We start from the raw sequence: 15,000 nt of genomic DNA, 5'->3' as shown, positions 1-15,000 counted from the left end.
GGTATAGATATTAACAAAGGGATTTTACGTGAATTAATATGAGAGAGAGAGAGAGAGAGAGAGAGAGAGAGAGAGAGAGAGAGAGAGAGAGAGAGAGAGAGAGAGATTTTATTTGATTAGGCATTTTGGAATATAATGCAGTAACTTGTGTTCGTATCACACTTAAGGATGGCCATTGCAAAAGCGGATGAGAAGCAGTCACAGTTTCCTGAGGTCTGTGATCGTAATAATTTTACAAGTAAATTTGAAAATAAAGGAAGACATTTTTTTAGAAATGATAGACAACCACACAGTGGTGCGTTCAGAACTTAATAATTTGTAGTGAAGTGTTTATTTTATTGTGATTCATTATTTTGTTGTAGAATATAAACTAAAAATTAATTTTGAAACTTCTTTAGTTTTCCTTTCTTGTAGAATTAGTTTGAATTTCCTTCACAATAAGTACTTAAATCATTTAAAACAAAATATTTGATCTTGGCATAGATTCGAATATCAGACGCTGGTGAGAATTTTGTGCTTGAAATGTCAGCCGTATTAGCATGTAGATTAAAACAATAACGGAAGCTATTGAATAATTCATGCCTTCGCGATTGCGTTGAATTTTTGGCCATACGAGAGCCAAAAAAAATTAATCGAGCAAACACTCCAAATGCAAAGAATAGGAAAAAATTAACTAAGGGTTATCATTATTTCTTGAAATTATCAAATAAAGAATATTGTATTCAAGAACACCGTGCTTGAACATATAATTACGATGGACGAATTCTAAATGATTATCTTTAAAGGAAAGTGAAACGATCGGGTAAAGGAAGTTTTTTCAATTAATCCGATCTTAATGTCATCCAATTTGGTTCCCCTGGAAACAAAAGATATAGAAAGAAATTGCTGGAAAACGCCTTTATATTTCTATACGATAGAAAAATTAGCAAAGGAGGGATTTACAGATAAAGCGAGAGTAGTATTGAAGGTCATTACATTAATTTTCACCGGGGATTAGTTAGTTTAATGTTACTCAATCTAGGTATAAAAAAAAAAAATTTTAAGTAAGAATTAGATTTTTTTCATGATTGATTTACATGTTAGGATTCTAGGCAGCGAAGTTTTTTTTTTTTTTTTTTTTTTTTTTTTTTTTTTTTTTTGATTAAACCATGCAATGTAGTCGTCATCATCGTTTTTTAAACTTTTTAAATAACTGATTTTTCAATCTTCATAATGTTTGGAGTTCTAAACAGAAGTTCTAATCATCGGAGGTCCAAAGTACTCTCATCTCTCATTAGCCTTGAAAAAAAAAATCGCAGGCCTTTCACTTTGACCTCCCGAAATATTTGTATTTGATTTCGTAAACAAAAGAATGCCGCTTTCTTTAGTTTACTTCGATATCTTAATATATACCATCTCAGAGTCTCTTTGCTTGATCATTAAAGATAATAAAGTCTTGAGTAAGCTCCGGAAATTACGTCGTATCTTTAGAGGATTGAAGCTTCCCGACACAACCAGCTTCCGATTAGCTGGAAGCCATTTGACCTTGATCCTAATACAGGAAATGGCATCAGGAAGAATAAAACGCAATGAAACGAAGAGTCTCATTATAGATAAGCTCTCTAAGAGCTGATAAGAAAATTACACCCATTAGTTAGCCAGTTAATGAAAGATCTTTATCCTGTTTAGCAAGAAACAGAAGTCTTATCTTTCGAGAGACCTTGATTTGTTTGCTAAATCCTTTCTTTCATTGGGTAATTCTGGGATTTCCCGGGACTTCAGTGATTGGCTATTTCAAGAGAGGTTGTTATTTTGTGATAAGAAGTTTTATTCTTTCACTTTTATAGCCTGGGTGTGCATAGAGGGGAATGGGCTAGTACCGTTAGTAAGGTACACTGTAGGTGTTACTTAAACTCTGTAACATACTTTCGGCCCCGAACTGCACTCACTTTTTAGCCGTTAAATGTTCTTCCGTTCTCCCTTCCTCTCTTCCATTTTGCTATCCCGCCATTCTTAATTTTCACTTCTTAGTGCAACTGCAGGATTTCCCCCAGTTGCATCTTAGCCTCCCAGGCCCCCAAATTCATAAATCTTTAGATAGGTCACGTAAATTGGATCGGTTTTCCACACTTTTCTAATAGATTTTCTTTTCGACTGAAAGTTATGGATAACTTGTTTACAACATTTTTCCCAACAATAATTTCCGAGATGAATTTTATTACGACTAGGATAAAAAAATATGTTTACAAATTGTAATTTTACACTATGAACGACTCGGCTACACAAGAAAAGGACGTACTACGTTATCTTTTCATCAATCGTTACAGTGAGCAGTCCTCACGAGTGTCGAAATTAACCTTTTGCATATTTGTGATGGCGAGACGCTACTTAAATAAGCAAAAATAAAAATACCAAACCAACATAAGTTGCTAAAAGATACTCAGAACGCACTTTCTTTTTGCAAAAGCTTTTCCAACTAAAACCCTGCAATTCTGTGCTATGTATATCCATACTAATATTACATTCTTCTGTATGCTACGTGTATTGACATGCTTATCTATAATTTAGAATAGATTTACCTTTAACTGAAGACCATTTGGAATAGTTCTTATCGTATTTCAAGAACTCAATCAAATAATCTATTAATTCGTTTTCATTGAACAATTGTAAGTAGTTGGAGCTTTTAGATGTTTTCCTCGATTCCCTTCAGATCTCTGGAAAACATCACCTAAACAGCTGTAAAAAGAGTTCCTTAGTACACATTCACTTTGGCCCTCAAGCCCTCCAGCTTTGACAGAGGCCTGACACTGCTTTTGTATCAGACGGCACTCTACATTACTCGGCCACAACAAGAGGCACAAGGATTCTCTCTCTCTCTCTCTCTCTCTCTCTCTCTCTCTCTCTCTCTCTCTCTCTCTCTCTCTCTCTCTCTCTCTCTAATGTTATAAGGAAGATACTGTACACAGTTTAGCATTTACTGCGTTACAGCTGGTGACAATTCATACCAAAATCTTTAAATTACGTTTAAGAAGACTAATCTTCTTCATACATGTTTTTGTTAAATTTGTAGCATTGCTCATACCTCCGGTCGTATCTCTGCTATGAGAGTTACGCCATAAAACTGACGGCCGTTGTTTCCTTTTGATATATATTTTGTAATCATTGGTCTTTTGGTTTGTAGCTATTAAGTCTCCAAAAACAAATCTCATTATTGCATAGAAAAGAAAGTCATCGCTTTGATGGCTATATTTTATGTAAGGCGATTTTTAAATGTCATCGTAAATTAGATAGGAATGGTGCATTAGTTTTGTGGGTAAGAGTTTTTCCTCCAAAAATTTATGATTAAACTTTTACGGGATAAATTTTGTATAATGGGAATTAATGTAACTGCAGGATATATAAAGTGAGTGAATGGCTTATTAGGATTTTATGAAATTTTGAATATATATATTATATATATATATATATATATATGTATTTATATATATATATATATATAATATAATTATAATATACTATATATACATATATATATATATATATATATATATGTATATATGTAAACTATATATATATATATATATATATATGCATATGCATATATATATGCATATACAACCATTGCCGTTACGAAAAAAGTCAAAGAGAAACCAGTCAAATATAAATGAAGAGAATCCCACAAATCTATATATTGAATGATCTTCGACACCCTTGGAAGGGATATTGACCTGGAAACCATGAAAATGGGTCATATAAGGAATCGTACGAAAAACATTAAATTTTTCTACTCGCAAATAAAACGGGGGACTTTTTTTTAAGGAACCGTACGAAAAACAGTAGTGTAATTAAGATTTTCTATTCACAAATAAAACTCTGGTCACCTTTCATAAACCTAATTATTAGTTTTCTAAATTAAAGTTGAAGGAAAATGTTTAATTAGGCCTTCTGGATTTTTTTTTTATCAGAGATTGCATTTTTTATTTCATCTTATCTTCATCTCAAAAATAAGAAAAACAAGATGAAAGAATAACAAGCTAATTATATGGACTTCATTCTTTAGAAATTTTCCATTGTTTTTCAACGTGTAAAAACTGACGGTGTTATTAAGAACTCTGGTTACAGTATTTCTACCGGAAAAAAACTTAACAATATTACTAAATGTCTTCTGATATTTTATCAGTAAGCCAAAGGAAGATATACTGTATTTAGTTATGTTAAGGTTGCATACCACTCCTTTAAATGATTATGTGCTAAAATAGTTTTTTTATGATCAAGCTCTACTCCTTCAAGCCATGATTCAAAGTTAATTCCGGCTTAATGCGTAAATTATTCTATGCAAATCGAATACAATATCAATAGAAGAGTACTTCATATTTAAAAATTTCTTTGTCAGAGCATGTCTAAAATATGTTTTAACCATACTAGTAAGAGAATAACTCCGTTTGATACCTGCCACGGTAACTTCAGTATTTAGATATTTAATTTATTACATAGAAAAGTATATGTTTCTTGGTTCGTTTATTGTTCACAACTTTCCAAAAGGTACGTTTTCATACCACATTAATTACTAAATTCAAGAACATATACGCCAGGAAAAACTGCCCTTTTTAGCAGGAAAACATTTTCAGTCATCCTTTTGGAAAGACAAAAAGTCTGTCCCCCTCCCCTTTGTGACCACAAATTGAGGTTTTTGACTGGCGAATATTGTGTCATAGGCCAGGAGACGACCCGTCTACACAAACTAGAAGGGTATAGTTGCAAAGACCCAATCTCCCGCGCTATTCAGAGCCAAAGTCCGCTCCAGTTCACACGGCGATGGGGAAACCTCGCTGACAGAGGGTTTTGAAGGGTGTGAAATAGCTCTTCCTTCTTGAGGGATAAGGAGGCGTGGCCCTCTCTTCATCGGATATCATTCTCTACTCTCGTGAAAGGAATCGGACGAACGTCCTGGGAGGGGGGGAATGGAAGCGGATATTAGAGAATGGTAGACTGACTGACTACTTGTATACTGAAGGGATGTGGTGGAGTTTCTGAAACCTCCATTTAATTTGAGCACAGAAAACGTTCTCTCTCTCTCTCTCTCTCTCTCTCTCTCTCTCTCTCTCTCTCTCTTTATATATATATATATATATATATATATATTAAGTGTGTGTGTATTTATGTATGTGTGTGGGGTGTGTTTGTGAGTGCGCGTGTTCACGAGGGTTGGTTTTGCATACTTTTTATAATTTTTTTATTTATTTGGAAAAATATATGTTGGATTTAAGATTTAAAATATTTCGAGAACTAAAATCTCAAAGACTTGATTCATCAGTAATTAATAGTTAAAACTAACCGACCAACTGATATGTGGCTTTTTTAGTAATAGTTCTCGGACGTTCGTTCGGAAACATTCCTCATCTGAGAAAATTTGTTTAAAAAGGTTGTAACTTGTACGATGTCAAGAATAATCTTCAGCCTCCTTCGCATCTTTATCCACAGGTGCAGTCCTTTGATCATTTTAAGCAGCTGACGTGATAAAATCTACTGTGTTGAAACTTTGCTTTTACTACTGATTTTATCATATTTTTAGCGAAATCGTACGACTAAAAGAACGACACAATTCACCGAGCATCTTTCCGATTTAGTTTATTTTACCTTTACGTTTGTGGTTATAGATGTCATCGCAGCTCTTGTAGCACACTGAGACATTATTCTAGGGTCTATGCAGCGTGTCTTCGGTTCCTTGTTGCACCCCCTGCTTTCTCCGTTACTTAGCCTCCGTTCCCTCATCCTATCTCCCACCATAGTGTCCATCCTCTCAACTTTCGCTTAATAGTACAAGTACAAGGTTTACCTCGGTTACACTTCGTGGTCGAATGGCCTCCTCATTCCCAGCTCTAGGCCATATAGCTGTAATTTATGAATCCTTCTCTCTGGTTACGTTTCACTTTCCCTTTGCCTACATATACACCGAATAGTCTGGCATGTTCTTTACAGGTTCTTGTCTGTGATGACAAAATTCTAGATTTTCTCCCAACTTTTGTTTTTCCTAATATGTATTTTTAATTCCAACGGGCAGTCCCAAATCCCCCTTCCCCCTTTATGTTGGGTTGTTTGGTTTGTGTTTGTGTGTGTCTGAACCAAAAGGAGCTTTAGTTTCATTAGAAAAGTGGATGGGATACGTTGTAACCAGAGTGGTGACAATGCACCTTTATTTCATATTCCAATAATTGATTCAACATTAAGTACCAATTTTGTCTCCCACCCCCAAGCCACTTTTAACCGTTTCGGCCAGCGAGATTAAACCAGCAATAGAAAGATGAAACCAAACGTATTGCCTCCCGATTGTGTTCGTTGAAAATTGAATGTAACTTTTATCATATGAAATACTTGTCTGTTATATAACTACATTTAATTTCAAATTGTGTAATCAGAGAAAAATCTTTCCAACTCCATGTGTTTAACCAAACATATATATATATATATATATATATGCGTGTGTCTGTGTGTGTATTTCTTTCTCAGTTATTTTATGCTCTCTATACTGCCATCCCGATTCATATAATCAATTAAGAGATAAGCCTTAAGTATAATTCCCTCCGCAATATGACTCATGGAAATCCAAGAGGTTTAGTTATTCTAATTTATATATATATATATATATATATATATTAATTTAATAGCTCAAGATAGAGACGACTGGCGAAATCCAACCGAGGCCCTTTGCGTCAATAGGCGTGGAAAGAAAGGATGATGATATATATATATATATATATATATGTATGTGTGTGTGTGTATGTGTGTATGTTCATATGTATAATATATATATATATATATCAATAAATTAGATCTCAAGTTAATAATGACAAAATTGTACCTTTATAAAGCTGGGAAATATTAGTCAAGCATATATATATATATTATATATATACAAGAGAGAGAGAGAGAGAGAGAGAGAGAGAGAGAGAACTTGTTAACTGCTATGAATTATTTATTATAATATATTACAATTTATAACTATGGGGACATTAGCTATGAACTTACAACACCAATATTTCAGACAATACATTAGAATAGGCAAAAGTAACAGGAAAACGGTAACAAAGTAATCCTTGAATTTCCTTAGTTTTTTAAAAGAAATTTAACAAAAGGAAATATTCAGAGGATATTTTCCCCTTTTTTCTGAAATGGTTTAAAGTTTTTGTTCAGAATAATTTGATATTTTGTGTCGGTATACATTTCACTGTTTAAAGTGAAGAAAAAGATCGAAGTAATGACGATTTCAAGTGTAGAAATTCGAGGAAATGAAAAGGGGTTGAAAGCGAGCTTCCTACGACCAGAGAACTGCAGATTTTTTTTTAATATTAAATTCTCTCTCTCTCTCTCTCTCTCTCTCTCTCTCTCTCTCTCTCTCTCTCTCGTTAACCTTTTTTTTTCACTGCAAACAACTTGACTTCGGTGCGAAATTGTAAGGAAAGTTCATTTTACTCTTCCTGTTCCCGGAAGAGGGAGCTGTTTAGTCCCCAAGGCACGGAGATAAGAATGAAATTTCACTTTCCAAGATTACTTTTTTTTTTTTTTTTTTAACAAGATTTTTTGCCTTTTGAATTTTATTTCGTACGGAAAACTGATTCTTTTCCAAAAAATAGATATAAACATGCTTATGTTCAAAGATATGTTTTTTTTTATGGTATTGGTGGATTTATGTAGTATAAAAAAAAACTGCATGTTCTCTATAACCATTAAATATGTAACCATTGTAAGAGGTTCCAGAAGTATTACAGGGTTAACTTATTCAGATATGTTTTATGGATGCATATTTATAAAATCAAAGTGCGTATTACAAAAGAATACTGTCATTTGAAGAGCTATGTACACGTGGATTATTATTTCTGTGACGTCAATTCAAATACCAATTATTATTAATGAATATCAAAAGTCGAGTTATTTAAAGCAGATTTAGATATAGTTAACGGTATTCCCTCTTCAATGACCTATTTAGTTAGCAGTATTCCTTCTTTAGTGACCTATTTAGTCAACAGTATTCCTTCTTCAATGACCTATTTAGTTAACAATTCCTTCTTCAATGACCTATTTAGTTAACAGTATTCCTTCTTTAGTGACCTATTTAGTTAACAGTATTCCTTCTTCAGTGACCTATTTAGTTAACAGTATTCCTTCTTCAGTGACCTATTTAGTTAACAGTATTCCTTCTTTAGTGTCCTATTTAGTTAACAGTATTCCTTCTTCAATGACCTATTTAGTTAACAGTATTCCCTCTTTAGTGATCTATTTAGTTAGCAGTATTTCTTCTTCAATGACCTATTTAATTAACAGTATTCTTTCTTTAGTGACCTATTTAAGTTAACAGTATTCCATCTTTAGTGACTTATTTTCCTCTTCTTCGATATTTTTCAGAATGCTGATCAGAAAAAGGCCTGCGATAGCCGAAAAGACCCACCAGACGTCAGCGATTGGAAGGATCTGGACAAAGTGCATTTTGTGCACCGTATCAAAGGAAGCTCCGCTCCTGGTGGGGGAGGAGGAGGTGGCGGTGCCTCTTTCGTTTTTAGGGTGAGTACGCGAATTAACTGTCCTGACAGCATGCACTTGGCCGCAAGCTGCTATCTCCTGTTGGAACCTTTGAGCTTGTAGCACTTTGTATTTCCAACCAGGGTTGTAGCTTGTGTGTGTGTGTGTGTTTGTTTGTGTTTGTTTGTTATAGTGCCTGTATGTGTATATATATTTTATAATACATACATACATTCATACATCAAAATGCTTTACAACTCCAGGGACCCTGATTTGTCTGATTTTGTTAGTAAGTACTTCTCTTATAGGATGAAAATGTCTGCACATTGGTGACGCTTAATGAATGTAAAATCTACAATTTTCATTATTATTTCGAATATTTCAGATTTAAGTATTCCTGTCAAAAGGAATACTGAATTTGAAAGCGTTGTTCATATATGTTTTTTTTTTAGATGAGAAATATATTTTTGTTGAATTACTTGGTTGCAAAGCGATTTCTTAAGCTGTCCATTTGCATGCTGAAATACAATGAATCGTCTCATCTTACGACAAAAGACAAAGTACGTTATGTAAATCTACACAGTTCCATTTGTAGTATTGTTACTTTCCGATAGGAATGCTTATATGTCAAAAGTCGTATAATACAAATGGAAAGTCAAATAGATTCATACGAATAAACTAATTAGTTTTAAAATTGCCTTAGCTTCTGATAAGGACACTGTTCTAGGGTATTGTGTAATAAAGCCAGCGCTGAAATGTTTCAATGTACTATTGTTTCTTTTCAAAATGGAAACGCTTAAAAAGTTAGTAATGTTCTGTATTAAAGGGAATACTTTGTAAAGGTAATTATGAAAAGTATAATTTCACAACATTGTGATAAGAAATGCAAATTTATAGGAATATTGTAAGTTAATTTAAGAAATGAGGGGTGTTTGTATTTTCAAAACCCTCCTTCTCGTGGATAGAAATGAAGTATTAGATTTTTTATATTTAGTAATAGGAATTGGAAGTGCTTCGAAAAGCTAACTATTGTGATTCCATTAAGCACTTATGTAATTTTCACAGTTTGAGTGACAGGGACAATCAGTAAATACTTAATCTTGATTTAAACGTAAAAAGTCAGTTAACATTGCCATGGATTTAAACGTAAAAAGATAAGTTAGCATGACCATTTATAGGAATCAAATTAAATAAAAGCGAACATTGATACAGAAAAAGACGGGAAAATCTCGATGGAAGATGTGTGTGTGTGTGTGTTTTCACTAGATCTCTGTTCTTACACAGTCAACGGCAGTCATTGGACGAAGTGAAAAAGTCAGATAAAGATTATTACTTTCATGCTTTAGTTTATAGTAGTTGTAAAATTACCACAATGTACACCGTGTACGAACTAAAGGGTGCTGTTCTTATATAGAGCATTGTGTAATAAAGCCAGCGTTGAAATGTTTCAATGTAGTACCGTTTCTTTTCAAAATGGAAATACTTCGTAAATGTAATTATAAAGAATGTAATTTCACAACATCCTTTGTGATAAGAAATGAAACTTTTTAGGAATATAGTAAGGTAATTTAACAAAGTAGGGGTGATTGTATTTTTTATAACCCTCCTCGTCGATTGAAATGAAATGTTAGATTTTTTTTCATGTCTAGTTATAGGAATTTGGAAGTGTCTCAAAAAACTAACTCTTGTGATTTCACTTAGCACTTATGTAATTTTTACACTTTGAGAGTGACAGGGACAATCAGAAAAGATTTAATCTTGATTTAAACCTAGAAAGTAAGTTAAAATAGCCATTTGTAGGAACCAAATTAAATAAAAACGAATATTGTTACAGAAAAAAAAGGGAAAATCTCAATGGAAGATGGGAGTTCCTTTCCGGAAATAATCCCTTCGGCGTATGAACAGTGTTCATTAGTTTTGCTTCTCATAACAAGATATAGACAATCTCTTTGGTTTTGCTTCTCGGAACAAGAGATTGCCAATCTCTTTATTAGTATTCTGTGAAATGAGCGTGTATGTCGGCTTAAGTTGATCCTGATTATTTAGAGGAAATTAATTGTACATGAGCTGAAACACTGAGGTAATGAATAATTATATAATTCATCAATAATTTCATCAATAATTTCAGACGAGGTTTTGGTTTATGCTCTCTCTCTCTCTCTCTCTTCTCTCTCTCTCTCTCTCTCTCTCTCTCTCTCTCTCTCTCTCTCTCTCTCTCTCTCTCTCTCTTTCTCTCTTTCTTTAGCTCAACGTTAGAATATTATTATATAACTGTATACAGTATTGCTCTCTCTCTCTCTCTCTCTCTCTCTCTCTCCTCTCTCTCTCTCTCTCTCTCTCTCTCTCTCTCTCTCTCTCTCTCTCTCCTTAGCTCAACGTTAGAATATTATTATATAACTGTATACAGTATTTCTAATAGACTACAATTCATTGTTAAATTGCTCTTTTGGGGAAGATTAATCAGCATTTTTTGAACTCATGAAGTTGATTATTTATTCACTGATTAAACCACAAATATAAATTTACGTTTTCACGCTTATCGTTGTTGCTAACAAATATGATCAACCACCTGATGATTATTAGACCATTTTATTGTCATCCTTATATATGGTATTAAGATTTTGATTTCCTTTATGCGTCTATGAAATCTTTATGCATATTCTGAATAATAACTCTTATGAGATTGATGTCTCAGAAAGCCTGATTTTATTCGAACTGAATTAGAAAAATATGGAGCTTTATACCCGATTTCCATAAATCTATTTATATCTAATCGTGAATATACTGTATATGTTATATATATATGTGTATATATATATATATATATATATATATGTGTGTGTGTGTGTGTGTGTATATATATATATATATATATATATACTTTTATATATATATATATATATATATATATGTATATATAATGTAAAATATCTATTTTATAATACATATACGTGTATATATATATATATATATATATATATATATATATATATATATATATATATATATATATATAATATTTATATATATATATATTATATATATTTATATATATATACATTTATATATACAGAGTATATATATTTATATATATATATATATATATATATATATATACACATTTATTAAAAGCAATTACCTTTGTGGCGTCAATGTATATTCTGCAGGAATCCTCTTATGAACGTAGTTTCTTCAGATTCTCTGACGTGATTATTTGGTTAAAGAAACTATGATCATTCACTTTCATTGTTTTATCACTACAGGACTGTTTCGACAATTGTATGCCCTTATCAAGTGATTAAAAACTTGAGTTAGTTTTGTATGTAGGGGTTCAGCTAAGATTACTATTGATTCATTTAACAATAATTTACAAGTTATAAGAAAATTAAAAGAGAAAAATTACAATATTTCAAAATTTCAAAGATCCTCTTGAAGATTATAAAGAGAAAATTCCCTTAATATATGCTTGAATATATTCATATAAACTCACTCAAAAACATAGGTCAAACATGCACCATCACAGAGACCACCCTATTTGGAGGTCAGTCAGTCAAGACCACTCTGGTATCAAGGTTATGCTGTGACCAGGGGCACACGGCAGCGCCAGTGCCACTGCTCCTCGGCTCTCTCTGGGAGGCAATGTTCCTGAAGTAGAACGCGTGACATCAGATGTCGAAGGGCACCCCGCACGATCACTTCTCATTTTACTGCGAACCCGTTTTCTGCTTGATTGGAGAGTTAAATTAGACTAGCCGAATTTTCGGTGTTGGTCTTTAGAGATAGATGCTTACAGCCTCAGCTATAATGACCCAACCGTACTTGTTTTCTCTGCGATGTATCTGCGTTTCGTTAATTTGTTCTTTCATGGAGGGTTTACGGTCGTGGATATTGTCATATTGGAGTGTGGTGGTAGTTGGTCCGATGCAGTCTTTTATGTTAAATTTACACATCCATTGGGCATGGAAATTTGTAGACTACGTTTTCACTTGCTTTCTTTGGTCTTCCGAGGTTTAAAGTTTAAAGGCCGCACATGAATGGCAGAGGCAAGTGACAATACTAGAGACTGATCATATATCCATATGATCAACACCTAAGCCCTCTCTCCACCCAAGCTATTACCAGGGAAGATCCGGGAATGGCTGGTGATCATTCAACAGGTAAACCTATAGGCTCGCCCAAACCCCCCATCCTTAGCTCACAAGGATGTAGAGGTTGCAGACTACAAAAAAACTATCGAACTTGATCAGGGCTCGAACCCCAGTCGGGTGATTGCCAGGCGGGGACGTTTCCAATAGGCCACCACAACCCTCATCACCAGGGTTGCCGTTAAATTTGGCTTGCTATATATTCTAAGCTGTACTCTTTGGTAAGAGGCTTTCGGGGATAATGCCTCTATTGATGATTCAACGCAAGTAGCGGCTTTCATCTTTATTAGCCAATCTATAGCCAAGGAGATGGTGGATGATTAGGTTCTTTTCACTAGCATCCTTCGTTTAGGGCTGTGGTATTTTGTCGATTTTTTCTCTATAGCCTCTTTTAACATGGTGTCGGGATATCCATTATTGGCTGTAGTTGTCGAATTCGTTATTACTCCAAGTATACGTCTTTCCAAGACGCGATATGTATGAATGCTTTTTTGTGAATTCTTACTCCTGGCTTATTGTATGTTTTAGGGTATTCACCTCTTGCGTTTAGGCATCTTTCTACTTCGGTTGATTTGTGTATCCTGTTGTTGTAAATTAGCTATCTAATCTTTAAATGTGACATCGAGGAAAGGTAGGATCTTCTGTTACCTGTGTTTCTTTGTGAAGGTGAGAACGGAATTTTTCCTGAGTATGACAACTAATTCTTGTGCAGGAAACACTTTGACGCCACCATGGCAGTTCAATTTCATCAGAGAAGTTGTGTCCCAAAGTCATATGTGTATATATATATATATATATATATATATATATATATATATATATATATATACATGTATATATATAAATATATATATATATACAGTATATATATATATATGTATATATATGTATATATATATATATGTGTGTGTGTGTGTTTATATATATATATATATATATATATATACACATACATATACACACTTATGCAAATTATCTTTTTCAGTTCCGAATTCAAAAGTATGATATTTACTATCACTGTAAATTATTTGTTTTATAAAAAAAAAATTAATTAAGTACCGTAAATTTTAGTACTCATCCAAACGTAGAGATAGTTCCCCAACTTTAGACATTTATTAGCGCCATACGTTAGGGAGTTCTAGACAAACTGAATGATTAATTTTTGTTTTGTTTTTGCTTTTGCTTGATATTGGCTAAAGAAGTTTATGAAAATGTATTTGAATTTCTCTTTTCATTCCCACTGATTCTTGAAATTTACAAGATAAATCAATAGAATACTAAAGGTGCTCTTAAACATATAAAGTCGTAACATTGAAAGAAAATCCTTTCTCAGCAAAATATAATGATTTCCCTCTCCGTGAGATATTTCAATTTTATTAGTTCGTACTTGAGGCCAATCATCGTTCTGATTTCTTTTTTCAATTCGTCCCCTCATGTGAACCAAAGCTACCAAAGCCAGCTTTTGTGAAGTAGAAAATGCTGCTGTGGTTTCAAAAATTACCTGTTATGAAGGACAGTTCTTATTCAGAATAATAATAACTTTGTGCTCGTTTATAATACAAAGACTTACCCTTGTAAGTTTCATAAAAAATTTCAAGATCAGTCAATTCAGTTAGATGCCATGCAACTGGCATGTTTTTACGTTTATTGGATCCTGGGTCTGAATGGTATCCCCGGCCCCATCTTTGGGTCATTAGCCATCCAACTATGATGAGTTTTTGATGATATATCCAATATGCGTTGAGGTACATTTACAGAACAAATATGCAATTAACAAATAATGGGTTACAGTTCAGTAAAAGTGCATTTGTTATAATTTTAGACTTTTCGTCTTTCATTAGATGGTAGCATTACCCTCTGTGGCGAAGTCTACATGTATCATAAGCCTTCTTGTCTAAATCAATGCCGTAGGTAAATGACAAGACCCCACTTTTATTTGTACTCCATCATGATCGTTGATGCATGAAGGTGAAAAATCATGGGAAGAAAAATTAAGTAGAAAAACTTTCAACGGATTTTACGTGGAAAGTTGGGAAAGCAAAGACTAGGATTTTTATCGAGTTGACTCATTAGGACAAGGAAAAAAGACACTACCGAGAACTGTACTTGTGATTATAAAAGAGCCAAGGCAGGAAGAACTCTTCATGAAAAATGAGAAAGAAAATGGGTTCTTTCTCAAGGCAGTTTCATTTAAATGAGAGAGAGAGAGAGAGGAGAGAGAGAGAGAGAGAGAGAGAGAGAGAGAGGGGGGGGGGGAGGGAGGGAGGGGTTTAGCCGGCAGGTACCTCGTTTAGTATTTTAGGACCACAATTATCAAGGGCACTTTAATACCAGTGGGTTAAAAGCTAAAAAGCTCCAGTAA

General features: G+C 33.5%; 1 protein-coding gene across 1 annotated transcript in view; it reads left to right on the top strand.

The window, feature by feature from the left end:
• Positions 1-15,000, top strand: part of Alk (Anaplastic lymphoma kinase) — a 1,005,172-nt gene that overhangs the window by 777,904 nt on the left and 212,268 nt on the right. Inside the window, 1 exon segment of the mRNA XM_068387529.1 lies at positions 8,380-8,535. Coding sequence (XP_068243630.1) covers positions 8,380-8,535 — 156 coding nt within the window.

The sequence above is a fragment of the Palaemon carinicauda genome, chromosome 15 (assembly GCF_036898095.1).
Source record: "Palaemon carinicauda isolate YSFRI2023 chromosome 15, ASM3689809v2, whole genome shotgun sequence".
In the NCBI taxonomy this organism is placed as follows: domain Eukaryota; kingdom Metazoa; phylum Arthropoda; class Malacostraca; order Decapoda; family Palaemonidae; genus Palaemon; species Palaemon carinicauda.
Note: the sequence above shows the minus strand (reverse complement) of the source record. Positions and strands in the feature narration are given on the sequence as shown.